The following is a 27,831-nucleotide window of genomic DNA, read 5'->3' on the forward strand; positions in this document are numbered from 1 at the left end:
GATACAGCTTTTCTATCAATTACAGCAATACTGTCCACATACTAAGCAAATAAAGAGTAAGAGATGAGAGAATAATTTATCATAATTGCTATAAGACAATGGCAATCATACATAGAAAGTTAGTGGGAAAATTGTACACGTTAGAGTTTCAAATAAGATCAAAACATCATTGTTTCAGAGCAACACAGAGAGTTGAAGATGCATCCTTTGATTTCCAAGTTATTGCATTCTTCATGATGCTCTCCATTCAGAAAACTCAGGGCATGTAATAAATATCGTAGTTTTTAAATTTATATTCACTTGAAATGCATAAATACAATACATTTTGCTTATCTTACTACTAATATTTTTCTTACAGCAGGATCGGGACTCCACCGTGGTGGATGCAAAGTTACCTCCCTCCCCACACTCTGTCACAGTAATGGGGAGGGAGTTGATCAGTGTCAGTCTGCCTTATCTGCCCCTCGAGTCATCCACCCTGGGTGTGAACACAGCTCTTTTGCATGAGTCACAAGGTAATTCACTGTCAGTGCAGGCAGACTGGACCACATGCGGATGAATTACCTAACAATAAATATAGACAGTGCCTACAGTTTAACACAGGGATGAGGAGAATTAATTTAGTTTGGTTTTTTCTTATATTAGGAGTCATAATAGAAAAGTATTGAATTTTTAAAAATTAATTTAAAGTCATATTGTTACATATCTGGTAACACAAGCAGAAGACACTACAGTTGCATCCATGAATGGATGTCCCTAAATGAGAGACAAGTACTGCACAGGCATTGCCTCTGTGAAGACAATACTTCTCCCTATAGAGACGGGTTTTCCTCAAGACATGAGATCATCTTTGAAATGAAAAATTTACTATGGAAAGGGAAGAGAACAGAGCACTCTCAGAACAAACCAGCAGAGCAAACAGCTGCCACCCACACTCCAGCACTGACAGCAGAGCACTTCTTAACCCCAACACCAGGCATATCTGCACATTCTTTTATTGAAGAATTCTGGAGGTGTCAATTCCTGAGGCAAAGTATTTCTAGTCCTCTGCCCAGGCCACAACTACATAATCCTTTCAAAGGAAGCAAAGTATTTCAAAGTTGGATTTATTAACGTGAATCAAGAATTTATTTCATCTTAAAATAAATAAATAAATACACTGGCTGTAAAACTGAATGAGTTTGGCCTGACTAGGACTGATTTTGGAAGTGATCACACATCTCAGAGTTTTAAGGCTGAAACACAGGCACAAAGCCTTCCTTCACCGAAGATTTCTCTAAAAGTTTTCTTAGTTTCTAAGATGTTTCTAAGATTGTTTCTGCCTTCAGATGCAAACTCAGATCTGGCCTCTGGTTTACCTAGCAGCAAGTTAATGCATTGACCTGAGGAGCCTTCCCTACGAACTTCCAATTTTAATTTTACCTATGAATAACAACAGCAAATAATTCCTGCACTCATAATAAAGCTGGACACAACACTACTCCACGGGCTTACTTTGTTAAACAATGTCAGTCACTATTTTATTTGATAAATAAAGAATTGTAAACAATTCATCTGAAACACTCCTAAGGTATCTCTAGAGTTATATTAGTCCAGATCTGATTTATGTGGTGCAACTCTATTGCCTTCACTGGAGGCAAGCTAGCTCTGCCAATTAAATTCTGTCCTGTTAACCTACATTCTGAAGAAGGAAGAAGTTTTGAGCCACAAAGCCAGTGCAAACATATCTCAGCATATGCCAGGCTAATGAGGCTGACAAATTGTTGGTGACAGCAGGAATGTCCTCACACAGTGCTGGGAGATAAAAACCAGAGCCTATATTTAGAGGTTTGCGGGTACTCAGCTCAGTTCTTCCCAAGCAAGGAGAAAGATGCAACTCATGATATCAGATTCCAGTTTTAACCAAGTAAAGAGTATATTTGGTTCAAAGATTCAACTAAAAGTATTTAGAGAGAAGTTTTATGACAGTTATTAGGATAGACACTTCGCAACCTGCAACTCAGTGCTCACAGCAATTTGCAGATGTAATCCTTAGTTAGCACAAATTTCTATACCACCCACTGACATCAGCACCCTCAGCTTATTGTGCCATCGAAATCATGATTGCTCAGCTGGAGAACATCCTCCACCAACACCCTCCAGTGAGGACACCACCTTTCCCATTCAGATTGGGTGGAAAGACAACAGCCCACATCACAAAATCCAATCAGCACTGAAACTCATATGATTCTGGTAACATAGTTTTCCTCAGACACACGGCCTCTGAGAGTAGTTTTCCTCAGACATCATCCTTTTCCACAGCTGGAATCAAGATTGGTTTCTGCTTTGTCTATCTTCCCAAATTGAGCCCAGAGACATTAAACTAGAAAGGTGTTCTAGCTCATCACGGCAGTCCCCCTATATATACTACTAAAGTCATCATGCTACTACAACACTTAGTTGCAGAGAATCTAATCTTTGTTCACTGTAAATGGTATACAAATGTGTATAAGCTTTCAAAAGCTCTCCCTTAGTCTCCAAGGTGGGACTTGTACACAAGGCACAGCCTGCACCACAGAAAATATTAGAGACAAAGAGAAATTCTGTCACTTACAAACACACTGGAAGAAGCCTGTATCAACAAAATCTGAAATTATTTATGCCTCATTCAATACTCGCAGACAAAAAACTGTAAATCAATGAGCTCCTCTAAAAACAAACTCTTCCTGTACTCCAGTAGTATACTGCAGCAAGTAAGAAATGTATAAAATGGCTTGAGATCCAGAGTTAAGAGATGGTATATTAGCCAGAGATAAAGACGTTAGGAATGATTTACAGAAGTTCTGTAGCCACATTTACTCTAAACACTTTTCAGCTCTGGTCCTTGTTGCATCTAGCATCTCAAACTAAGCTACAATATTCAGATGTAATGATATATTAATATATAGTTATTTTGTTTAGAATTTTTTTTCTCCTTATCTCTGTTATACTATAGAGAGTACAAGTTTGTAACCTGTATTTTCTTAAGTAGAGCATGACCTCACAGACATAACTATAGGCCTATTTTAATACAGTATAGTGTAAAGGTGATTTTTAAGTCAGAGGTCGTAGTGCCATTTCTACAGTTACCTTTGTTTGCACTGGAGCAAACACTAGATTAGGACAAATACCTCATTAATTAATTAATTAATTAATTAAAATTAAGTTTCTGCGTAAAACACAAAGACCCCAGATAAATACTAAATCATTTGCTAAGGGAAAACAAGCCACATTGCAAGGAGAGAGAGCTTCAAACACTGCTATGCCTTTACCTTCTGTTCTCTTAATGTGTCCTCAGAGTTACACTGATCTGCTTAACTATGGTGCAATCAAACCAAGTAGTCATTTGATACAAAAGGGTCATGAACTAGCTTCAAGCATGCTCTGGGCTCCCTTGTCTCTTGTTGAACAGCTAAGAAGATTTCACAGAGCTGCTTCCTGCCAGAACTGCCAAGAAGTCACTTTCAGCTACACATAAGGTGCTTTCCTATCCTTCTGTTCCTTGGCGTTCACCTCAGTGACTCACGAGGAAGGATTAAAGTTGCGCCCTTGAAGTTCACCGAAAGCCAGAAAGTCTCATTTTGTAAGCGTAACAATCCTTTTGCAATTTCTCCAATTTGCTTCCTGTAATTGGCTCTTGTTCCAAAAAACATCAGAATGTCCCCACTGGCTTGGACTCAAAAAGCATTCCTGGTGCAGGCTCAGTCACTGATCATGATGGTTAGCAGGTGCCTGGACAGGAGAAGCTGCAGTGCAACTTAACCAGCTTAACAGTCTGTTGACTCATAGATTTTGTTCCTGTGACTAAAAGGCTTTGGAAGATTTTTCTTCCATTAATTTGTCCAACTGCAACATCCCATAGCAATAAGTTTCATAGTTTAAAAACATGCTGCAGAGAAGTGCCTTCTTTTCAACTGATTTTCAACCTATTGTCTTCTAATTTTATTTGATTTGTGCCAGTTCTTAAACAGAAAGAGGTTTTTTCCCCCTATTTATCCTCACTGTTCCATATATCATTTCAGAGACTTCTATTACTTCCTCTTCCCCTCCAACCCTTTCTTCTCTGGGATGAAGAGTCACAATCAATCTACTCTTGCCTTGTAGTGAAAATGTTCCATACTTTCAACCACTCTTGTCATCATTCTACAGTTTTCCTACCCACAGTCAAGTTTGTCTCACCTAAACCACACAAAAACCTCTGTTTGTAACAAGTGGTGAATGAACCTCCAGTAGGTTCAGAAACAATGCATTAGTGCGGATTTATTTATTTAAATCACTTCACTTTCTTCAAATCCAAGCATTTTCCCCCCCTATACTTATGGCAGAAACCCGTGAATCCCACAACCAGTTTCTCAAGAGAGACTCACAGTTATCCTCCCAAATAATCTCTCCCTCATTTCCTAAACTGTCATTCACACAAATCTGGTGAAAAAATGGCTCTGGTGGCTCGTGTGAATCCGCATTCTGGTGAGGACCAAGAGAATCTTAGCTACTGCAAGAATCTTGATGCTTGCCATTTACTTGTAGGCACCTTCTTTTTGAGGACTTTTATTATTAAAATTTAAATCTGTGATGTACAGGGATCTGATTCACAGCCAAAGCAATTAGAAACACTTCTACAGACTTTACTGACCTTTGCTTCTGACCCATAATGAATCAGAAAAGGTTGAACCAGCTGGTGATACTACATCACTGAATCATAGAAGCATTCAGGTTGGAAAAGACCTTTGAGATCAAGTCCAAGTGAACAGTCTTGAAACAATAAACCTCACCAAAACTAGGACTGACAAGAAAATAACACCAAAAATATGCCATAGCCACCAGGAGATTAATACACCTATGTTGCAGCAATATCAGCACTAAATGAAACTCTACTACCACCAACTATAAAATACATTTGCAGATTTCCAAATGTCCAGCCAAATTCCATACCAAGCAGAGAGAGTGACTGTTCAGTTTAAGCAAATCTTTGAACATGTTTGCAATAAATCCTGAAAGCCTCGAACTTTTATTATGCCAGGACTTATTCCACTGATTTAGAGTCTGACTCAAATGAAGAATCCTTGTGCTTGACTCAAATAACATCCTCTTACAGGGTTTCTCGAAGACAGGTGAAGAAGATTACGTAAGGCAAAATAATGGATGTAGAAATGGTGCATGACCACCTATTCATTTCCCCACTTGTTGTGCAAGTGCAACTCAAAGATTTTCCTTAGCTTCAGGCTCACACTTGTACTTACAAAATCTTTTCCTGACAAATCCTAATCAAAACAGATGATGATGATGATAAGGAAAGACAGTTTATTTGACAGTTACTATCCATTAACTTAGTATCCCACAGTACTTTCTAAGCTACTCAGAATGCAAAAGATTTTAAAACAAAACACTTGGTCCAAAATTTTGCTAAAGTCTAGACCCAAGTTGCCAGCACCAATCTGTATGCACTGATGGAAGGATGATAAGCAGCTTGAGAATCCCAGATATCATCAGAGATCTGGTTTTAGTATCCACATATGAATTTTTCTCTAGAAATTCCTCTAACCACTCCTGGCCCTCTTTATTTTATGTTTTTACTGTTTTGTACTAAGAGATGGCAAACACACAAACTAACAAACTGGTATGTGTACATGGATATCAAGTCCATCTCTGCTGAGCTTCAACACAGCATAATATTGCCTAATAGGAACCACTAGAATGGATGCTGGTTATCTCTACTTGCACATTTTAAAAAGCAAAAGGAGAACAGCACCAGCAAGAAAAAAGGCAGATGAACCTGATGACAGATTTAGACATGGGAAGGATGTGACAATGCCACAAAGGAGGTCACTAGCACAGACAGGATTAGGGTCAGGGTTCTAATTTAAGGCTCTTGATTGTTAACTCGTTGCTACTTTGTAGACCAGCCTATCCCTTGGTAATCAGGATGAATCCATTTCATCCAGCTCAGGAAAATTGCCTGGGATTACTGTGATTCAATGATATGTGTAGATAAGTGGGAAGAAGGTGTGGCAAAGAGCTGAAAGAGAGAAATAAGTTATTAGATAAAAAAGGCAATGCAGAGTCAGCCATGGAAAGGACTAAAAGTGAGAAAAAAACCCAGATTGTCTAAATGAAAAACAGAGATGTGTCATTAAAAAGAAGTTTTCCTTTAAATAAAAACAGAAAACTGCTAAAAATACATTTTTCATTATTTCCATCCTGAAAAATCTCAGAATATAGTTTATATTTTCTTTTTTCTATTGTTTGTGCTTGGAAAAGTTCAGAATACAAAGACAGGTATGACAAACCAAGCCAGCATTCAACAACACTTTAGAGCTGTCTTGCAGCTCCCCTCTAGGATCAAAGCCAACTCTCCTCAATTTCTCTGTCTGAAATTCTCCATCTATACCAGCTATTCTGGCAGCTGCAATACAGGGACTTTTCGCCTCTGACATTTCATTCTCAAGTGAACAAAATCCAACAGTAATTTTGTGATCCCCTCACCTGTATCCCAATGTTTACTAGTGTATTTGAAACAGTGAAGTTCTCCCAGTACAATCCTTCTGTGAACATGCTGTACTTTTGTCAGGTAGGAACAACCATGGTACAGCTTATCAGGTGTGGTACTCCAAGTCAGATATGGCTAAAACAGATGCCACCTGGCCTGGACAAAGTGACTGGAGCATTTTGTTGACATGGGTACAACCCACACCCCTATCCCAAAGTGTCCAACAAATAAATAGGACCTCCACTGCTTCTTTCCTCTACAACATTCATGTCTGGGCACAGACTCATTTTACTGCAGCCTACTTACTGCCTTACAGAGTTACTTGTTGAACTTTTTATGGCTAAGAGCATCTTCCTTGCTTCCATGTCTGATATGTAACATAAAGGTATTACTGCAGTATGGAGACTCTATAAGGTTAGGGGCAAGTTATTCCTGCTTTGTGCTGTTTATAACAGTGTAAAAGTCTTTTTGAGACAAAACACAAGAAAAATTAAGTCACTGGCATGTTACTGTGTAACATAGTACAGAATAGTCCCTTAAAACAGAATGGGATCATGCAAGAATCCCCTGGAGAGCTAGACAAAATGCTACAGCAAGGACAGGGAGATATGTCAACAGACATATCATGGATTTTAGGAAAGGTCCTACACAGTTTGTGTGGCTTTCTGCTCACCTAGCTGACAACCAAAGTCTAGAGCTTTGCTCCTGTGATGAAGTGGTTTATTCAATGGTTCTTTAACCCAATAGTTGTCTAAACATTCCTGGTCAAAGCACAGCAAGGCTGCACAGTGGGACTGCAGATTTAAATGCAGGGTTTACAGCTGACAGTCCCAGAATGAGAGGAGCTGGTGAGCTTGTCCTGCATGAAGGCCATGGGCTGAATCAGTCAGCATTACTTTGTAAAGGCTGTGGCTGAGAACAAGACTCCTTCTGACATGGATAGGAGAACCTGATGACTGCATGTGATTTGCTTACTTGCATATCAAAGCAACATTCCAAAGCAGAGTTGCCCAAAGAAAATTTGTCCTTTCTTATCCTCAAAACACTACCAATGCAAACCAGAGAACAAGGGAGCAAAAACTCACTCTACCTTTCTTGCATTTTCACTTTACCAATTCATGAGTGAAACATGTCTGTTATTTAAAGGCATGTGCAGCACTGCATACAGCCATGTCACATCCTTCTCATGGACTGGAACTTTATTAGGATAGCGTTTCTTAGCCAGAAGTAAACATGCACAAATTTGCAAGAGCACTTTGATTTCTGAACTAGTCTAAAAAGACTGATTTCCCCAGGATTGCCAGATTTGGGGATTTAAGGTGTCCTTGGCTACAGTTTTCCCCTAGCTGTGAATGATCTACTTTGCAAACTGCTTTAATGCTATAGAAAGGACAAATAAGCAAAGCAACAGAGATGTGCCCTGTACTTTACATTCAGCCCTTTCCCACTCACTGCCTGATCTGCAACAGGAGACAGTCTGACCACAGTCTGTGACAGCAGATACAGCAGAGAAAACGTGACAGAAACCAATACAAGACAAACTGGAGGTTGACATGCAGTCACATGGCTGAGAAATTTAGCCCAGATCTCCTGAGGTCTACATAGCACCTTCCACACAGGTCCTTCCTTGCAATCACTTTCCTTGTAACCAGACGGAAAGCAGCAACAGCCCAATAGAAACACACCAGAAGCAGACCTTCCCTCATACCTCAGTTCCTCCTACCCCTACAAAAAAACTTCTCTCAGCCAAGAGATGTGTCAGAATAGAGGCCAACCTTTGAACAAGAGATTTTGTCCCAAACATGGACAAACCTTTCTCAGAATCTTGCAGTTCAGCACTTACCTATCCAGAGTGTCCTGGGGCACTTTACTCCCTCCAGCTCTGCTGTTGACACTGGCATTCTTGTTGGCAGTCATGGTCATTTCTGCTTTCTAGAAATGTAGATATCTGTGAGAAGAAAAAAATTAAGCTTCAACAAGCCCAAATGACAATTAGCTGCTAGAACTACTATGCTGTGTAAAGGCAGAACTCTAGGTTGCTTTTCATTCTATAAATGCAATCAGTCTGGTTATGATCCTGAGAAACTAAACCCTACCTCTCTACTGCTGCTCTTTCACGTCCACAGCCAAATTTATTAGAGCCCAGTGCTATAAAGGGAAATATCTTATGGGAATTAGGTGTGCCCATCAGGTTCTGACCTGTCTGATGAACAGAGCTTGATACGAAGTTCACAAAATATTACAGGTTTGGTGTGGTTCTTCCATCCATCAGGGTATGTGGAGAACCCAGTAACTGCACTGCGTGATACTTGTGAATACCATAGCTGTGACTGGCATTTTGACCACACAAAAACTATTCTAAGGAATGAAGAAAGCTTTCTCAATTTTAAAATGCAGCTCTATTGTGGAAATATTTTCTAATAGTTAAATTTATTCAATAGTGGATTTGTTGAATATAATTTTCAAATCTGTTTGTGGTGTGAAAGTATCACAAATGGTTTTCTCTATTAGGCTCAAGATTCTTTAAGTAAAACTGTATTAGGACACTTTTAAAACCTCAAGTAATATAATGAAACTTTAGCAATGCCTAGCTATGTTTTAGTAATATGGTAATCTCAAAAATTGTGAATTTAATTTCAGCCCTGTATATTCAGTTAAATGCCCAAAAGATGGGTCTTACTTCTTGACATTGTTTCACTTTGGCAAAGAAGCAGCCCAGTACCGTGACTTATTTTGCTTTCATCCCATTATCTTAAATAGGAATGTCATGATGTGACTGAAGGGAGAATATGATGATATGGATATAGGATATGGATGTAATCCAAAGGATGCAAAAGTGGTAACCCCCAACATCATGCTCCTCTGTTGACTATATTCCATGTTTCTCTGGCACAGACCACAGCTCTTAGTGGCCATTTCCTCTGTCACTGTAATGTCTTGAGAAATATTCTGCAAAATGAAGGAGGAAGGTATTTCCATGTCATGATAAGATTCCTAAAATGCCGACGGGGTCCCTTGAGAAAGAAATAGAACAGTACTTATTCCATCTGATGCTGAAGGAGTCATTTATCCAGGATTCTGTAGCTCTGCTGGCACCACTCTGGGTGGTTTCTGAGATGCTGCTTAGTTTATAAACTAAAATATCTACCATGGTTTACAGCACTGCCACCCAGGGTCTGACCAGAGCTACCATTTTTTACGACCATTAATGGCATAGCTAATGCAAAAATAAGGAGTGTTACGAAACTTCTTGTTTACTCAAACCCACAGTAAGTCAAGACTGCTTGAGAAGCCACTGTAATGTGATGCTGAAAAGCAAGCTGGGAACTGACAACACACAAAAATCCCTGTACTAACAAAGCCATTACAGTGAAGGGACATTCTCTAAACCACTTCATTCCGAACAAATACAGTCAGAAAATCTCCTGCAGATTGCAGCTCCAGAGGCAGAGTCAATCATGCTGACCACAGACTCCAGGTCTACTTGTCCTTCTCCACTGTCTTGTATCAATTTTCACAGATTAACTGGAGATTTTTTCCCCAGTTGGTAACATGTTTTTCTACACTGAAGCTCCCCAAATTCTTCCAGCGTCTCATTGTTATTGTTAGTGTTACATTATCAAGATAACAGGACTGTTACAGAACTGCCTGTTCCGACTGGAAAAGGGATTGCTTGGGACAAGAAAGGAAGCCTGCTGATGCTGGCCAAGCTTTCTAGGACTGTACATTCCACAGGGAGCAAGCAGTTTTTTCAATGTTTTCCACTCACTTTCCACTTCAATACTTTTACAGCATTAAATCTGTCTAAATCACATATTAAAAACTAATAAGAGAGAAATCAGAGACGTGGCATAAGGAAAATAATAACTGCTAGCATGCAGAAAAGGAAATCTTGGAAAATTAATGTAAGACAAAAATGAGCTCAAGAAACCCTCAAAAAGATGGAATACTGACCAACATATTACAAAAATAAAATAGTAGTTGTTGTTTTCTAAGAGTCCACTTTTCCCATACCCAAAATTCAATGGAAAAAGAGCATGTCAAAGTTTGATAAATATCATTGTGGTCAATATTTTTAAAAAATTATTATTTAAATCTCACGCTTCAAAGCTACCTTACATGTCAAATAGGCCAAACTGATTTGTTCTCAGCAAAAGAGGAATTGAGTTCTAGAAGACAATTTCACAAGATATTTCAAATTTAGTGAGATAAGCATATTTCTTCCCATGCAGTTGAGACTCCTATATATATGGTACTATCGGATTACTTTTACATGTAATTTTTCTTTAATGCTTATTTTGGATTAATATTTTACTGCAGGTGATGCTGCATATGCAGGGAAAATGCAAACAACCTGAACTTGGCAGAAAAGTATTCAATCAACAATTTACAGAGGTGCCTGGAAACAAAGGTTTATACCACCACCACTCCAAAAAATCCTCAATACAGCCCCCAACCCCTCCCAAAAGAAACTCCAAAACAAAGAGGGACAAAGAAAAGAAACCTAAACCAAATTTTATGGTCTTGTAGCAAGTTATTTTAGAGTCTTCAAATGAGTGTGACAGCCCTGCAAGTTTATTGAATCATTGTATGGTAAGAATCACATCCCTTGGGCTTGGGTGAGAGCATTCTTCAATAGTGTTTGTAAATTATTCTTCACAGAGCAATGAAAACCAAAGTCTCTCAAGTATTGTGACATACTGCTAAAAACATATCCAAAAATAGTCATGTCACACAGATTCCACATTGCCTGGTAAACCATCTAACTATATTTACAAATACAACAGAACTCTTCATTTTTAGACAAAGTTTAAAGAATTCCTCTGAAATCCTTATGTAGCCATAGTTTGTGCTTTACGCCAGACGTGGTCTCACTAGTTTCACTGGGACAGCTCTCAAACTGGCAATTTAGTGAGCCTAGATGGTAAAATCTGGGCATTCTTCATTTTTACATCAATTTTGCCTAAAACCTCCACAAACCATTTATCAGGATCAAAAGGTAAACATGACAGACAAATATAAAAAAATGTGTGGTGGCAATATGGGATCTACTGCTCGTGCCAGTCAGGGTTCAGCATCCTGACTGAAAATGGCTGCTGCAATGCAGATATGTCCTCACAGATTTTTGTCATTGCAGGAAACCCCAATGACAGAATAATCCTTATGAACCACCTGCCCTGCTCCTAAGAGTATCCTTATATTTTTAAAATTAAAGTGTGGCCTGGAGCTTTCTAATGGACAGATGAGGCACTGAAAGCCATCACTCTTTGGGCTAACAAACCTTAAGGCAACATTGAATCTCTAATTCCATTAACAAATGTTAGCAGGGGAGGGGTAAATCCTATGCTCCTCCCCTCTGCAGTTTAAAATTATTCTTACTTTCCTAAAGCATCCCAGCACTTTGGAAGCACCCATTCTTAGTCCCACCACAGTGCAAGTGAATGGGAGCGAGGCTTGGAGCAAGCACCTGAAAAGTCAAAGCAACCAAGAGTGCTTTATTCACTCCTTATATCCTCCTAAGGTCTCAAGAAAACCTTCTGCTTTCTAATACACCCTGTGTCCATCAGTGAACGCTTTCCAAGAACTGATTCCCTCCTCTCCTTCTGTGGAAGGTGAATGAATAACCTGAACCTGGTTATTCATGTGTAGGCTCAGATGTCTTGAGTAGTGTCTATATAAAGTGTCTCAGATCAACATGTCTTAGAGAAAACATTGTCATAAGTTGAATCATGACATCTTCCATTCTGTTAATATAACAGGAGCAGAAGGGGACTTTTCAATTGCAATTTATTCTGTTCAACAGAACGCATGTTTTTTGTTTGTTTGTTTTTTGGGGTCTTGTTTTGTTGGTTTTAGTACTGTGCTCAATGTCCCTTCCTATCCATATGGCCCTGGAGACAGGAAGGCATAACAGGGAAGAACTACAGGCTTTTAAAACAAACTCATGCTTTCAAAAAGTACTTTATAACAAATACAAACTCTCAGAAATACATTAATATATTTGGTCTACTTATTTTTCTCTTAAGAGTAGCTGCAACAGAATGTCTCTAGGCATTGAGAATTCAGCTTAGCATGTTAATATGCTTTTCTGAGTGCTTTAGGGAAGCTCACCCACATTTCAAGAGGTGTTGTATAGTTCAGCTTTTGTTTAGGAGTCACAAGTTGCTTCATGGCAATTTGCCTACTCCCTTCCAGTAACACAGATAATTATGTCCTCCCAGAACAACATCAGTTCTGATGAACTGGAAAGTCCAATAAAATTTTTAAAGATTCCTGCCTTGAGAGGGCGTCTGTACAGACTCCAAAGAACATTGTTCCAAGAACTACATGCTTTTATCAGGCATATCTGCTCTCTAAGTTTTGCCACTTTAAGTTTAGCCACCCAATACCATACAAATCAAAACGAAGAGCTAAAGGATCTGCTCAGCAAGGACTTGGAGTGGAGATACTCAGAAAGTATTAATCAACTATTTCATCCCAAGTTCAGTCTTTGCAGCACACAGACTATGATGACACCAACGCGCTTCTTAAAACACGAGAAATTACTGTCTTCAAGGGGAGTGACTAGGACTGTGTACAGTCTTGGGCCACTCACTTCAGAAAGGGCATGGAGGTGCTGGAGTGTGTTCAGAGAAGGGCAACGTTGCTGGGGAAGGGTCTGGAGCACAGGTCTGATGAGCAGAGGCTGAGGAAGCTGGGGGTATTTAGTCTGGAGAAGAGATCAGGGGGACCTCATTGCTCTCTACAACTACCTGAAAGGAGGGTGTAGTGAGGTGGGGGTTGGTCTCTTCTCCACAACTCAAGTGAAAGGACAGGAGAAAATGGACTTCATTTGGGTCATGGAAGGTTCAGATTAAACGTTAGAAAAAAATTTCACTGAAAGAGTGGTTAGGCATTGGAATAAGTTGCCCAGGAAGGTGGTAGAGTTACCATCTCGGGAAGTGTTCAAGAGGTGTCTGGATGTGGCACTTGGGGATATGGTTTAGGGGTGATTATGGTTGAAGGTTGGATGAGATGACCTTGAATGTCTCTTCCAATACTGATGATTCTGTTTGTGGATAATAGAACCAAAGGAATAGGGTTTGTCAAACTTCTCATCTTTATGACACTGCAAAAGGCACAGATTTTAACTGGTATTAACTTCACAGTCTCATCCAAAGTTTCCCTCCCCACAAACCACAGCTTGTTTCCGATCAAGTCAATGGGCAGTCTCTCTGCTAAGTCTTCCCAATCAAGATGACAAGTTTACTTCTAGCACAAACTTCCCAGTATAACCAACAGAGAGTGGTGGACTTGGTTGTCATTGACCCTTGCAATGCCAACCCACTCTTCAGCAGTTCACTGAACTGAACTGGTACCACAAGGAAACTGATGTTCCAGCCCTTATTGGAGGGGAAAGAAGTTACCTCCCCTCAGCATAGGTTGGCAGTCCTGGTTAGATGCAGAACCAGGCAGGTGAAAAGCAGGCACACTGCCCAGAGCGGGGACAGCTCTCTATTCCCCCCTCAACCCTCCTTTCCTGTTTTTCTGCCACCTAAAATTCTTTTCCCTTTTCTGATACTCATGCACTTGCCTGTGTTGTGCCTTCCTCATTTGTCTCCCTCACTCTCCTTTACCTTCCTATTACTTTATTTATCTTCCATGGAGCTTGAATTGAAAATGGAAAATACCTGGTGGAAAGAACAGACCTCACTTGAAACACACCACAGTCCAAAGGTAAAAATTCATCACTAAGCTCCTCTATTACCCTTAGCACTGCTAGGGCAATCACAGCTTCCAAATGAAAGGGAAACAACATGAAAATCAAAGAGACCAGTGCTACTGTGCATTTGCATTCACCTTTTATGAAGGGATTTTCACAAATACTGGGTGTGACCATGCTTCTCAGGTTATGGAGGTCACTGTATTTGAAAAACTTCTAAATGTAATTACAGGAACTCTCTGGCACTTAGGGCATTTCTTTACCTTACTTGCTTTAGTATTAAAAAGTACCAATAAGGTTTTGTTTGTGCTTTGCTCTCTTACATTACTGGAATTATATCCCAGCTGAAAGAAGTTGGACAGAATCCAGCTTTTGGACTGAATCCTTCTTCCTTTCTGCATACAGGAGAGACATATTGATTTGTGCCACATCTAGTACAGTAACCACCAGCCCTTTTCACCTGGGTAGTAGCCCATACAAGGCTTTCTTCCAACCGAGATAAATTACAGCTACTGCTGTACCAGCAGGGAAGTAACTTCACTGTGACTTCTACCAACTCATTTGTGCTAAATGAGTGCTTTTAAAGAGCTCTGACTGAATACTGCAAGTACACATCGATCGACAAATCAAACTGGATTAAACTGAAGGCTCCTTTAAAGGGGACTGATCCCCAGGGAAGCGAGAAGGAGACATTAACAGAAAACACATGTCTGTTATTGAATCAGAAGTCAGTATTTCCCTGTGTAGGTTGAAGAAAAAGTATGGGGTTTAAAAAATACATTGACTATTTGAAATTTAATTATCTTGATTTGAGACATCAGGGTAGAAAGAGTTTATGATACCACACAGTCTCACCCCATCACTCATACAGCTATCTCTTTCAGGGAGCCTATTTATCTGAAAACCTACCATCTGAGCTTTTTTCTTTGCCTAAGGCTGATTTTCAGTCGTTCATTTGGATTATTCTGGACTGTCAGGAAAACACACCTTAAAAATTGTTTCAAAGCATACATTACTTAAAACTAAATTTGTGTGCTTTCCCTTTAAGACAAATCTTTCTGATTGTGGACAGCACTCTAAGTGGTATATGTTCCTATAGTGTATAAAATACTATTTTAGACTTGCAAACACAGAAGTTATTTTTGCTTTTAATTTTTTGAGAGTAAAAAGAGAAAAAAAAAAGGAAAAAACATTCATCAAGACATCTTCTGTCTGACATGAATGCAGCAGAAACTCATGTGTTTAATGTAAGAAAAACTGTTAGATTTCATACACTGGAAGTTGGATTTAGATTTACATTACTCTCACATGGCTTCAGCAAGAAAAATATGTGGGGCATCTCAGATCTGGATCACTTTACTACAAAAAGGTGCCTTCTGGTTTCCTTCTGCTGTACTTGTGTCAGTCACAATCTGGTAAGTCCTCTCAACAAACCCTATAATAAACTTACTGAGCACTGATTTGTTGAAAGCCCTTAGTAATCATATGTTGCAATGCAGACTTAGAACCAAATAATCAGAAGCCTATATATTTTTCCCATTTGCAATACAAACATTTCCACAGTGACCACATGTCACTATGAAAACAGCCTACTTGGAAATTGTGCCCAATATATATTACAATTCCTTGCTATTATTCTTCCTTTGTTCCTTCCCTTTGTCCTCAAGATTTTTGCATAAAATCATCCATTCGAGTCTCAGGAGCTCACCTGCTCCTGTTGCTCACTCCTCATTGAAATCACAATCCTCTAATAGGAACACCAACATCATTTGCACAATAATTAACTCTCTTGTGACACAAAAACCAAATTATAAATTTGCTAAGGAAGAGAGTAGGTTAGTTTTAACTAATGTAATCCTAAACCAAATTATAAATTTGCTAAGGAAGAGAGTAGGTTAGTTTTAACTAATGTAATCCTTAACCTAATCCAACTTCCAGTTTATGAAGAAAGACGCTTTTTCATTAATATTTTTTTGTGTCACAAAGTATATGATAAATGAGATAATAGAATGTCTTTTGGCATTTCCCATAGGGTGTCACCAGTCCCTAAGAGCATTCCAGTGCAATTGAAAGCACAGTTCATTGGACACACTGCCTGGGAGCACACACTGTGGGGTAAACACAGGGTGGACAAACCAAGATGAAAGTCTTAGTCAGTCTTAAAAGGAACCTCCCTGTTGAGCTGACATCGATGACTGAACCTTCTTCACCCCAAGGCTGACTGACAAAGTCTGCTGGACAGCTGAGAAGCATCCTGGCTTTGCAGCTGCTGTAGGTTTTGATTTGTTAGAGCAAAACACAGGTCACAGCTCTAATGCAGAACAAGATGCTGTGCCCAGTGTTGTTAGCCCACCTCCCTTCCTGCCTGCCAGGCACACGTGGCTCCCACTCCCAGGCACACCACTAAAGTGCAAACTGCAAAGCTATTAGCAGTGATATGTCTTGTGTAATGTTTTAATAAGACATGATGGAAGGAAGGGGAATCTTGATGCAGCTGCATAGACACTTGAGAGGGAGAGATATTCAGACTTCATTTTGCCATACATTTCTTATGAGTCACTGAGTTATGCCAGTTAAGCTATTCCCTGACTACTACTGCATATGGACATCTTTTCTAGAAGCAAGCTGTGCCACCCAGAAGCATCTGAAGTACACTCTGCTATACAGAGGGTGGCTTAACAAGATTGCTATTATATTGTGCTTTAAACATGATTTAACTTTCCAGGGTAGACAAATGACCTTTTTTTTTTTTTTACTAATTGTACTCTATAAAGCAGAAACATGTCAGAGCTTGTCTGTATGCAGAGGAGAATTGACAGCATTTTAAATACTCCACACGAAGTCTCCATGCAGATGTCTTTAGTACATGTAGGGTAGGCATAAAGGCCTACCTAATAGCAAGGTAGGTATAAAGGCATGCTTAGAAGTTAGAATATAGCCAGTGGATTAACTAACAGCAGCCAGTGAGCTATAAATTAATAATTTGGCTTCCCAATGTCTGTACAAACAGACCTTTGAGCTTCTTCTCCCATACCCCAAGTGACAGCAGTGAAGTTGACACCCACAAAGCTTGAAAACTCTCAAAGTAGCCTTTCATTTTGCAACTGCAATTGTGACACCGTGGAAAATACATTCTACAGCAGCAGTAGATCACCTTTAAATACCAGTGGGTCAGTAAGGTCAAGAACTGATACGTGGTGGCACTGTGAATCTCCTAGTTAGATCACTATGTCCTAGTAATTGTGTTACTGTTCTGAGTCAGTATCTCCCAGAAGGTCCTGTCCGTGATACCCAAGCTGCCAATGCTAACACTTCCAGTGAAACAATTATTAATTTGCATGGACTGTCTCAATATGATGATATAAAAGCATCCTGGGAGGATGAGGTATGGGCTGGAGACCTCATGGATATAAGTAGGAAATATTGACCAAAGCTGTCTTGGCTTGCACAAAGATATGAGAACAACTTTGGGTCTGTCTCTTTAGCTCTTGGCAGTTATCCAGAGAATCTGGAGAAAGGCACAGAGAAGATCTCAATTCCCTTGTATCCAAAGTACATCCAGAAGTGGCCTTGGACACAGACATTAGCAGCAAGAAATGGGATGGCAATTAAGTCCGTTGTTTGTATTAGGGATTTGTGCAAGAATCTTTCAGGAGAGGTATCTGTTTACATTTAGAAATTATGTTCTTGCACTTAAAGCAACATCTGCAGGATGCAGGAACTCTGAGCTGTGTTTGAGCTCTGACATGGCTTTCTTTAGCAGTCTTAGGAAACCTGATTAGAGTTGAGATCCTCCAATTCAGTGTCAGAGAGTAAAGCACATCACCCACATTCTAGAATTCAGTTGCATGCCAATTTTCCCAAAGTTGCTCCTATTTTTCCTACAGAAATATGTGGCTCGATATGTCCAAATATCACTGCTCTAGTCAGGGTAGTGATATGGACCAGGAGTAACTTTATGACTTAGCTCACACACAAAAAATGAGGACCTGTTATTTACTAACATGGTTCTCCACAAACATGGTGGAGCCCAGACATGGGTAATCAGCAACAGAGACAACAAGCCATTGCTCATCATCTACTGCAGTCACCAAAACCACCCTCTCCTGCCTTTCGTGGATGCCTTCCTAAAAACCAGCCTCTCCTGAGGCAATGAGCACCTGTCTCATGCACAGTGGTTTCCTGATTCAGATTCCCCTCGTGTCTATGAACACCTTGGCTACTGACTCCCTCTCATTCAAACTCTACATGTTCCAAGCCAAAACAAACAAATCCAAATCCCCTGTGCTCCCTGGATGATAAATTACAATGTGAGCAGCCTGAGTGAGTGCAGTCCATTCCCTGCCTACATAAGCTCCATCTCCCACCTCAGACAACTAAAAACAAATATAGGTGAGAAGCATGGATCCAGCAAATAAGTGAGCCCCAGCCTTCCTCTTAACTGTGCCACTGAAACAGAGGATGCATGCTAAAGAAGGAACAGAAAGGAAAGGTGAGGTTCAGACAAATATTGGGTGAGTTGAGGACTGGTAGAACAAAGGTAAAATGAAGAATAGTTAACATAATATGAGAAAAGCACAGGTGAAGAGCTTTTTTTAGAAAGATAAAAAGGCAGTAAGAAACCACAGGTGGGAAGAGAAATACACTCCCATTCTTTCCCTCCATCCTAGGAACACACTCTGTGTCCCCCAGAGAAAGCAGTCCATCTTTCATCATGCTCAGGGATGCTTTCATTCCATGGCTAAAACCTTCCTTTGAATTGTCCCAAAGATACTTCAAGAAAAAAGGATCTGTGACACTGTGGGAACCTGACATGATACTTCACCAAAAGAGACAGAAATTCCTGCAGTCCTGCAAAGCAGGTGCAGGTCCATGAGAGTGAGGACTTTCCAAACTCTGCGTAGCTGCTCATTTGATACACAAGCCCAAACTCAAACCTAAATTCAAGTTTTTGAATTTAGATGGGGAGAAGCCTCATTCCCCATGCGCATACAGCTCTGCAGTGACTGCAGGAGACCAGCAGTTCCCAGACTCCTGCAGTTTCTTTACAGAATTGGTTTGGGGGAGGAGAGTGGAGGGGGGTGAAGACAGGAGAGGAGAAAGGACTGAGAGAATATTGGCAGCTATAGCAGAATGACAATAGCAAACTAAGCACAGCAAACTACTTCTTATTCCCTTTGTTAACAAAAATTATAGTAGCTATAGTAACAGAAAGAGGGGCAAGGAGCAAAAAAGCCTGAGACTTTTTAAAATGCCCTAAGAACACAGCTTTCTAATATGGGAAAAAAATCAAGATTTATTGTACCAGCAGCTCCCACAAGGCAGGGCTATGGTAATGCACAATGGGTTCAATTAAAGGCACCAATCATTAACCAGTACAGCTGGGCTTAGTAGTTGGCAGGCAACATCATCTCTTCCAGTGACCCACAATTTCTTCAGGGACTGAACTAGCTTCTCATGCTGTGTGATGAGTCCTTCAGTCCCATTTCTGGTGGCTTTACCTCATATTCTCTGTCAAGCCCTGTGTTAGAGAGACTAATGTCACTGCTCAAAACTCCTGTGCTCAAGTCTTTGTGCACATATTCCTTGCTAGCCATCACACATTGCTACCTCCACGGGCACTGCCCATGGCACAGCACACTCAGCAAGTATCTCAGAAAGAATAGCATTTCAGTTCCCTGCTGCCTGTGTGTATTTTCCTTCTCAAATACACACACTTGCAAGCTCAAAGAGGGGAGGAATGTCTGGCACTTCTGTGGTGACCATCTGGCAGAAGCACTGCTCCATTTTCTGGCAACTTGACCAGAGTCTTAGAACAATTATTTCAGTTCCTGATTCAAGCGCTGGAGACAGAAGATCAAGTTACATTTCTCTCCAGCCATCAACACTAATTCAGTTTTCACTAAGTCAGCCTTGCTGGAATTTCACTCTTCCACTCTAAAAAAAAAAAAAAAAAAAAAAAAAANCCACAAACAAACAAACAACAAGGAAAGTGTGAATCTACACTGAAAAGCCATTAGAAGAAACATAAGGAATGTCAAGAGTTTCCTTTCAGAAATGTAAAAAACACCAATAAGATCCAACAGAGAAGGAGCTGTTTCTTCCTAGAAAGGATATTTTTATAAGATAAAATGACAAACTGAATCTATCACAGAGGAAATGGTACCATAGTCCTCTGTGATATCCACTGGCTTTATAACTACCCTGTAAATAAGCTTTCTTCCCTTACTATGACAAGCTGATTGTGAATTTGAAGAGTGCCTTCCCAGCCATCGCTCAGGCACAGGTGTATGCAGCCGTCGGAAGAGGCGCTTTTCCCAAGAAAAGAGTTCAGCTCCCACAGCACTGACCTTTGTCATCTGCATGAAAGCAAAGTTTCAACAAGCTACCACAAGCAAAAGTGTTATAAATCACCTTTCATCAGGCCTCCAACCACTAGCCAGCAAAACAACTGGAAACACTTAAACCTGTTTTAACATTCCTTGTAGAAGGAGGCAGCGGAACACCTTCCTGCCCACCCACAGGAGCTGATTGCAGCCACCAAACCGCTATGGACTGTGGCTCCTGCCAATGGAGAGTCTCTGTTGAGGCTTCCTGGAACAACAACCATTCCCAGAAGAGCTAGGAAAAAAGGCAGCAGCCACAGAAACACCAGCTCTGTTCCCGTGTATGTTGCATTCAGAGTAGCAAAAGGGAGTGAGGGGGTTTTTGACAGGGGCAAAAACAAATCCACAAACAAACCATGAATGATACCAAAGATATTTTAAACCTCTTCAGGCTGTGAGATGGTATTTGATGATTTGAAAAAGCTTCTCCTCTTCCCTTTTATGAAAATGATTTACATACTGCTGCGTACATGGCATGTTGGAGACCTCTCAAGAGACCAGCCGCTGTTCCAAAGAACTTACACTTCTATGACAGGAATTTCATAAATGAAGGCACTAACTATCTTCCCAGATGCAGGCTTGAATAGAACCACTGTACTGGTGAGTTCTGCTGAGGGAACAATCTTTTTTCACAGTCCTCAGGGCAGGAGTAAACCTGACTTAGAGCAGTGTTACAGACTGAACCGCTTCGTTTCCTGGCCGGAGAGGACCAAGACCCCCCGGAGCTGCCAGACCAGCACTGAGACCCTTGTGATCCTATGCCCTTCCATTCAGCTGGAGGTGTCCAGGAATAACAAGCCCCACCACCGAGACCCCGTCACACAGCCTCACACACACTGCTCCCATGGGTGATCCAGGCTTCCCAAATCCTGCTTCCCTGCTCACACCGCAAGTCTTAATATCTGTAATGCCAGAGAGGGCACAGGAGAACACAGCCTCAAGAAGAAAGCATGATACCATGCCCTTCCATCCAGCTGGATGCATCCAGGAATAACAAGTAGCCAGTGCGTGCAGGAACAGGGTTCTCTTTCTTGTTCCCAGATCGGCTGCAGTGCCGCAATGTGCTACCACTTATGTTTAACAGTATTAAAACATGTAACATGAACTTGGAATATTTGTGTGAAATGATTAATTTTATCCAGATAGTATTTGGAGTGTCACTCTGGCACCAGCATTTCAACCCAAAGTTTTAGCAGTGGTGTTCCTATTTTAACTCAATTCAAAACTGTAAGTAAAATATAATTTAATAGCAATTTGATTTTGCAATGATCTCATTGAAAAGGCATATCCAGTATTGCCCTTGCAACACAGAAATGGCCACAAGATAAGCCTGAGGGACACAGATTAACAGATACAATTTCAGTCCCTTCTCCCTTACAGGGAATGTTTTGACCTCTTGCCAAGCAGAGAGCATTCCACACACAGTAGGATAAATTTGGTATAGCACCCATATGGAAATATCTTCTTCACAACAAGGCCAGGGTGTAAAATCTGTTATCTGAACACACATGCTCTCTCACTTCACAAGTGAATGAGCCTACAGCAAAGTTTGACTCAAACTTTCCCCGTCTCATGGGAGTCCATATTTGAGCAAACTTTCGAATGGCAGCATCATCTACCCTGGCACTGAAGCTGGCAATCATCTTTCTTTTCTTCTTTCCTATGGATTTAAGCTGAACACAGCAGAGGTCCAATTTGGATCTGTTCCCTATACAAAAATGTTTTTATTGTCTCTTAAAATGTGATTATCATAGAAGATTAACTCTGCATTCACCCTAACCTGCGGAATTAGACCTGTCTACTCAGAATGAAAATGTTAAAGCAGGCTTTGTTATGATCAATTATAACATATAGTTCACTTAGCAAAAGGGCAAACTGGAATTCTACTCTGTTTCCACAGATTTTATGCTCACGCGGTTGTCAGCAAAACTTTAGTTTCCAACACTCCTTTGCTACTGTTCACAGAGGATGATACCAGCACTGAAATTGCATCTCTGACTTCTCTCCTGCCTCCTTCACTGTTCTCCTTCAGTTCAGTTGTAAGCACACCCATCCTTCCAATACCAGCAAGCAGAGAATTGAAAATGTGCATCTACAAATAGACAAATTATTACACAGGAGCAGTTATGTACAATTATGTATGTGCAATACTGCACACACAATTTGATAATAAACTTCACAAACAAAACTTGTCTTTCGGTAAGTAAATTAAATAGAATAAAGTATACACACAGAGTATAAACAATGCTTCCCTACTAAAAATTCCATCACCATAAAACAAATACAGCCTTTGAGGATTATATAATATATTACGCAAAACTCTTCAGTGTCAGCTTCATGTGAATGTATTTTTTTCCCCTGGGCTTGATTAACAAACAAATCTAAACATTCAAGACAGATATTAAACAGTTCTGTCCAGGATGAAGTCTGCATTGCCAAATTCCACATGGTTTCCACTTGATACCACAAACTTGGCCACAGTTCATTCCAAATTCAGTCCTAGTCCTCCAAAAGGTAGAAAAATATCTGTGAAACTTTTTATGATGCCATGAAGGTGATTTGTATTACAGAGATAGATACAATTGTACCCATGCCTAACACACAGTGGGCAAAAGCTGATTAACAGCAGGTTTCACCCTGTTAGAACAAAATAAATGCCTTTTGCAACTCCAAAAGGGTAATGATTTATGTGATTATGAATCCACTTCAAATATTTTTTCTGACTATCTACTCATCTGATGATTAGGCATGGAGGTATTTTATCTGATAATCTGCCTTTAAATTTGTAGGTGTTATAAATGTACCAGGATTCACAGGTTCCTTCAGAGCATGAGTTCCTGAAGTTTCCTGATGGAAGAACTGTCTCTTTTTTCTAGTGTGTGCCTAGTACCTAATATCTGAGCTCCTACCTCCTTTGTCCCCAGAAAAACCTGCTTGAAGAAGAATGCATGGTGAGACATTCACATACAACAGGTTTTATTTATCCTGTTTTAGATGCAAGAGTCATGCTAAGGATCCTCTTTCTGATCCTAGACAGTCTAAGGATGTGAAAAACATGAAATTCACTTTAGCTGATTGATAGAATCATAGAATCAGCTGGGTTGGAAAGGACCTTCGAGATCATCAAGTCCAACCCTTGATCCACTACCGCTGCGATTACTAGGCCATGGCACTAAGTGCCACATCCAGTTTCTTTTTAAAAATCTCCAGGGACAGAGAATCCACCACTTCCCTGGGCAGCCCATTCCAATGTCTGATCACCCTCTCTGTAAAGAAAGTCTTTCTAATATCTAACCTAAACCTCCCCTGGCACAACTTGAGACCATGCCCTCTTGTCTTGCTGATAGTTGCCTGGGAAAAGAAACCAACCCCCACCTGGCTACAAACCTCCTTTCAAGCAGTTGATTCTTCACAGCAGCTATATTACAGGTGAAGCTCCAAAGAAAATACATGTGTGAAGATGGTTTGAAGTTTGAGAGCTTTTTTTTCCAAACTGCAGTTTGATTTTATGGCAATTTCAAGGTGTTATCTCTGCTATTTCAGACAGCTGCATTTTCTTAACCTTTTGACCAATCTCTCCACTAAAAAGCCAGTACATCTGGAGTTTTTGTAGTGATAAATTCACCTTATACTGTAGCTGTACCACCAAGCAACGGTTCCATTCAATTCCCACAGAAGCTAGTTTTGGCCTCTCCAGTTCTAATGAGAAAGCTGGAGCCACAACACAAAAAATGAGAACTCTGGTAATGCAACCATACCCCACTCATAATCTGCTCTGTGCCCCATGTCCCCACCCACAGACACACAACAGAGGAACACCAGCTGTTGAAACTTTGCAGATGGCAAGTCCAATATTGTGCCATTTTGGACTTTCTCCTCAAAGGATCATTCCACATGGCTTCTTTTATAGGGTCAGGATTTCTTTTCTCGGAGGGATGGATGTTTGGGCATGGAAAATATCTGTGGGCATGAACAATGGGCAAATAGCATTTATAAACTAAAATAAAGTCTTTCAATTTGTGGAAACAGCTGGAGGGAGGAAAGAATCCTATGAATAACGTAGTTAAAACGGAACAGACTGTTGACAGTGAGTTCTTTCACATGCTAACTATGGCTACACTCTTACATGGCAGTACAACACTTAAATCTGCAACTAAAGAAGATTCAATGCACAATGATGTATTCATTTTCAGTGCTATGTGAGAGGTAGAGTATGTTTGTGCCAACGTAGAGATGCTCCCCAAAAGGAAAGAGATGGTCCCCCAAAAGGAAACACACACTATTTGGTAGTCATTGAGTTGCTGACACAAACAGTACAGTCTCCACGTGGGACTACACTAAGGAAGCTTTGCAAAGCACCAAATGGACCTTCTGTGCAGGAATTACAGCCTGGTCTGAAAAACTCAGAGGTAAGTACAGCAGCTTGGCATCGAGGGAATACACGTGGGCTCTCATCTGCCAACAGGTAAAACAGAGCCAGACTTCTACTTGTTCCAACCTCTCACTGCTCCCGCTTTTATCTCCTCTCCAATCATATGATTTCATGCATAGCATCCCTTCTTCTCTTGCTCCTACCAGACACGACTGCTCCAGGCAACTTCCAAACACTACCTTCACACAATTCTCAGCAACACATAACAGAAGTCTTATTCCGATTCCCAGCAATGCTTTGTGTACTCAGGAGCTGAAGTATCATTGTAAGTCAATATCGTGCAACTGTGTGAGTCATTTAGGTGCTTTTGAAAAGGTGAATCACCCTCAACACAGCTGATATAAACTGGAGGTTATTTCCTTTAAGCAGGCAGTTAATTTAACACAAGAGTATTAAGTTCAGCACTCAGTCTAGGGGATACCTGCACAGACACCTTCAAGGGAGCATCTGCTGAGCTTCCTGTTTCTCAAAAGGTATTTTTCACTCCTGCCTCACAGAATGAGGCTTTCAGGTAGCAAGAAGGAATCATGTTTCTCACAAGAAACAAGAGGGAGACTTCAAGTGTATGTCATTCAATACAGCACGTTTTCAGTACAGCATCTTTTTAGAGTAACTCCACAAGTTACGCCCAATGAAAACAGACAGAAAACACAGACAAAATTCCACACAAGGAAACACCTTAACAGTCTCTTTAAATGCTCTTTCAAAGCACTGTCAGTAAGGTACTTTACCCACCCTAACGAGAAGCAGACGTATTTTAGTAAATATTTTTCTTTTTCTATTGGAAGAAATAAAAGCTTTTTGCCAGCCAAATCTTTTCCTTCAAAGCTTCCCTGCTTCAGCCAAGCCCCATTATTCATTATGCTGTTAGACAAGATGGCTTTGATGTCAATAGATAATACCAAAGATTTCAGACAGTAAGCTGTGTGAAAAATTCAGTGACAAGTTCAAGGTAAACCCAGGTAAAAACTGTTTACTCAGTACTAATTTAGTCAAAAGTTTTACTTGTTTCACATAAACCCAAGAAGTTTATCGACTTTTGACTGTTACTTTATCTAGCACTATCTAGATTGTTATTTATCTAGCAGATAGAGGTTTTGCACTCTCTCATTACTACAGTTGCCTGACTTGTCCAGTCACCTGGAAACTCAACCCTCTAAGGAGAAACAAAGACTAAATTAGAAATATTCTTCTCTGTAAATGGGCTGTACAGAAGGCACCTTACTTCTGTAGAGAAGTTGAGTTTAAGATTACAGGTTCATGTCTTAGAAATCAACAGCTACAGGGACAAAGATAGAGAAAGGGCATAATCAGAATTATAGAGAAACACCTGTCCTGGGAGCTGGGAACTCCTTGATTTTTAATTTACAAATTGTGCCTACTGATAAAGCTGTTAGCCCAAAAGCTCAGTGAAATCAGCTTATTCAAACATCAAGCATTTTAGTCTGCTTGCTCAGTTAACTCAAAAATAAAAGGAGCATTTCTATTAGTTTTTTCCTGTGAAAAATAGTACTTTGGAAGTAGGAAAGGTACACTGTTTCAACACCTACTTGACAGTAAGGTTCTCACAAAATATAGGTTTTGTGCCAATATTCCCCAAGAACTTTTATTCCTGAAATCAACAGAGTTTTGTCTGCATCATTATGGGCCTCTGTTGCTTCTACAAGGAACCAAAGGGAGGTCAGGTATCTGGACTTAAGGCCAAGGGCCACTGTATTTTAGTCTCAATCCTATTTCTAAGGCTCACTTTAAATAGCACCAGTGAGTTCTACAAGTTGGAAAAAAAAAAACAAAACAAACAAACAAACAAAAACAAAAACAAACAAAACAAACAAACAAAAAAAGAACTGAGAAGAGGAAAAGAAATATTGACTTTGAATGAAAGGTTGTCCAAAGGCCCTGTTCAGACTGGCCAACCAGTTTGAGTTGTCTTCTTTGCCAACAAGTGCTGTTCCATAACACACCCTCATTCAGGGCTGTGGGGAGAGGAAAGGTTCCAAACAGGTGTGTGGAGGCAGGAGAGGTGAGGTAGGGTCTTCCTAAGGATACATTATGAGTGAAAATAGGCATGGCTGTAGAAACACAAGCATGCCCGCTTTGCACAGTCACAGCAGACAGGCAGGCAGCTTATCAGGCTTGGAGTCCAAAAGACATGACAGACAACTTTGAACTGACAATCTAAAACAAGCTCCTACTTTCTGTACAGACTGCTGATAGTTTGTCAGTGCCTTTGGCCTCAGTCTCTTCCCCGTTCTTCTCCTTAAAGCACCCAGTAATCCCTTAGAACTTTCTTAGAACTTCACCTTAGGGGCTGAAAACTAAAGTTCTCTTTGGGCACCATAAACAACAAAGAAACTCACATCTCCTCTATCAGACAGTGAACGGATCCCTTAAGAACTAGTTTCAGCAGAAACTATGATTAAAAATTCTTCTGGAAAATACTCCAGTTATGGTTTATGGACAGAAAAGCCTTAAAAAAAAACCCAAACATGTTAATGGTTCCACTAAGAAACAAAAAATAGAAACATACAAATAACTCTTTAAACTAATGCTATGGCAACAAAAAAGGATTTAAAACATGACTTAATAAATGGATTTGACCCAGATTCCTACTCTCTCTTTTAAGAGAACATTCTTGAGAACAGTTCACAAGCATGTTGGTATACTAATTTATCTCAGTTGTGTCACAACTTTCAAAGCACCAGTAAAAGAGTTGCAACATCCGTTCCCACTTTGTTGCCTGCACACATTCTTACCAGTAAGGGCTATTAAAGGAAGCTGAACTAAAACTGAAAACAAGAAAAAT

The 27,831-nt window shown here is 40.2% G+C and overlaps 1 protein-coding gene across 5 annotated transcripts in view; it reads right to left on the reverse strand.

The window, feature by feature from the left end:
* Positions 1 to 27,831, reverse strand: part of ST5 (suppression of tumorigenicity 5) — a 172,761-nt gene that overhangs the window by 89,928 nt on the left and 55,002 nt on the right. For all 5 annotated transcript variants that reach the window (XM_017810375.1, XM_017810392.1, XM_017810415.1 and 2 more), the window contains one exon: positions 8,349 to 8,453. In XM_017810375.1, coding sequence (XP_017665864.1) covers positions 8,349 to 8,428 — 80 coding nt within the window. In that variant the 5' untranslated portion in view covers positions 8,429 to 8,453. The remainder of the gene's footprint in view (positions 1 to 8,348; positions 8,454 to 27,831) is intronic.

This window comes from Lepidothrix coronata, unplaced genomic scaffold, assembly GCF_001604755.1.
Source record: "Lepidothrix coronata isolate B3197 unplaced genomic scaffold, Lepidothrix_coronata-1.0 Scaffold1, whole genome shotgun sequence".
Classification (NCBI taxonomy): domain Eukaryota; kingdom Metazoa; phylum Chordata; class Aves; order Passeriformes; family Pipridae; genus Lepidothrix; species Lepidothrix coronata.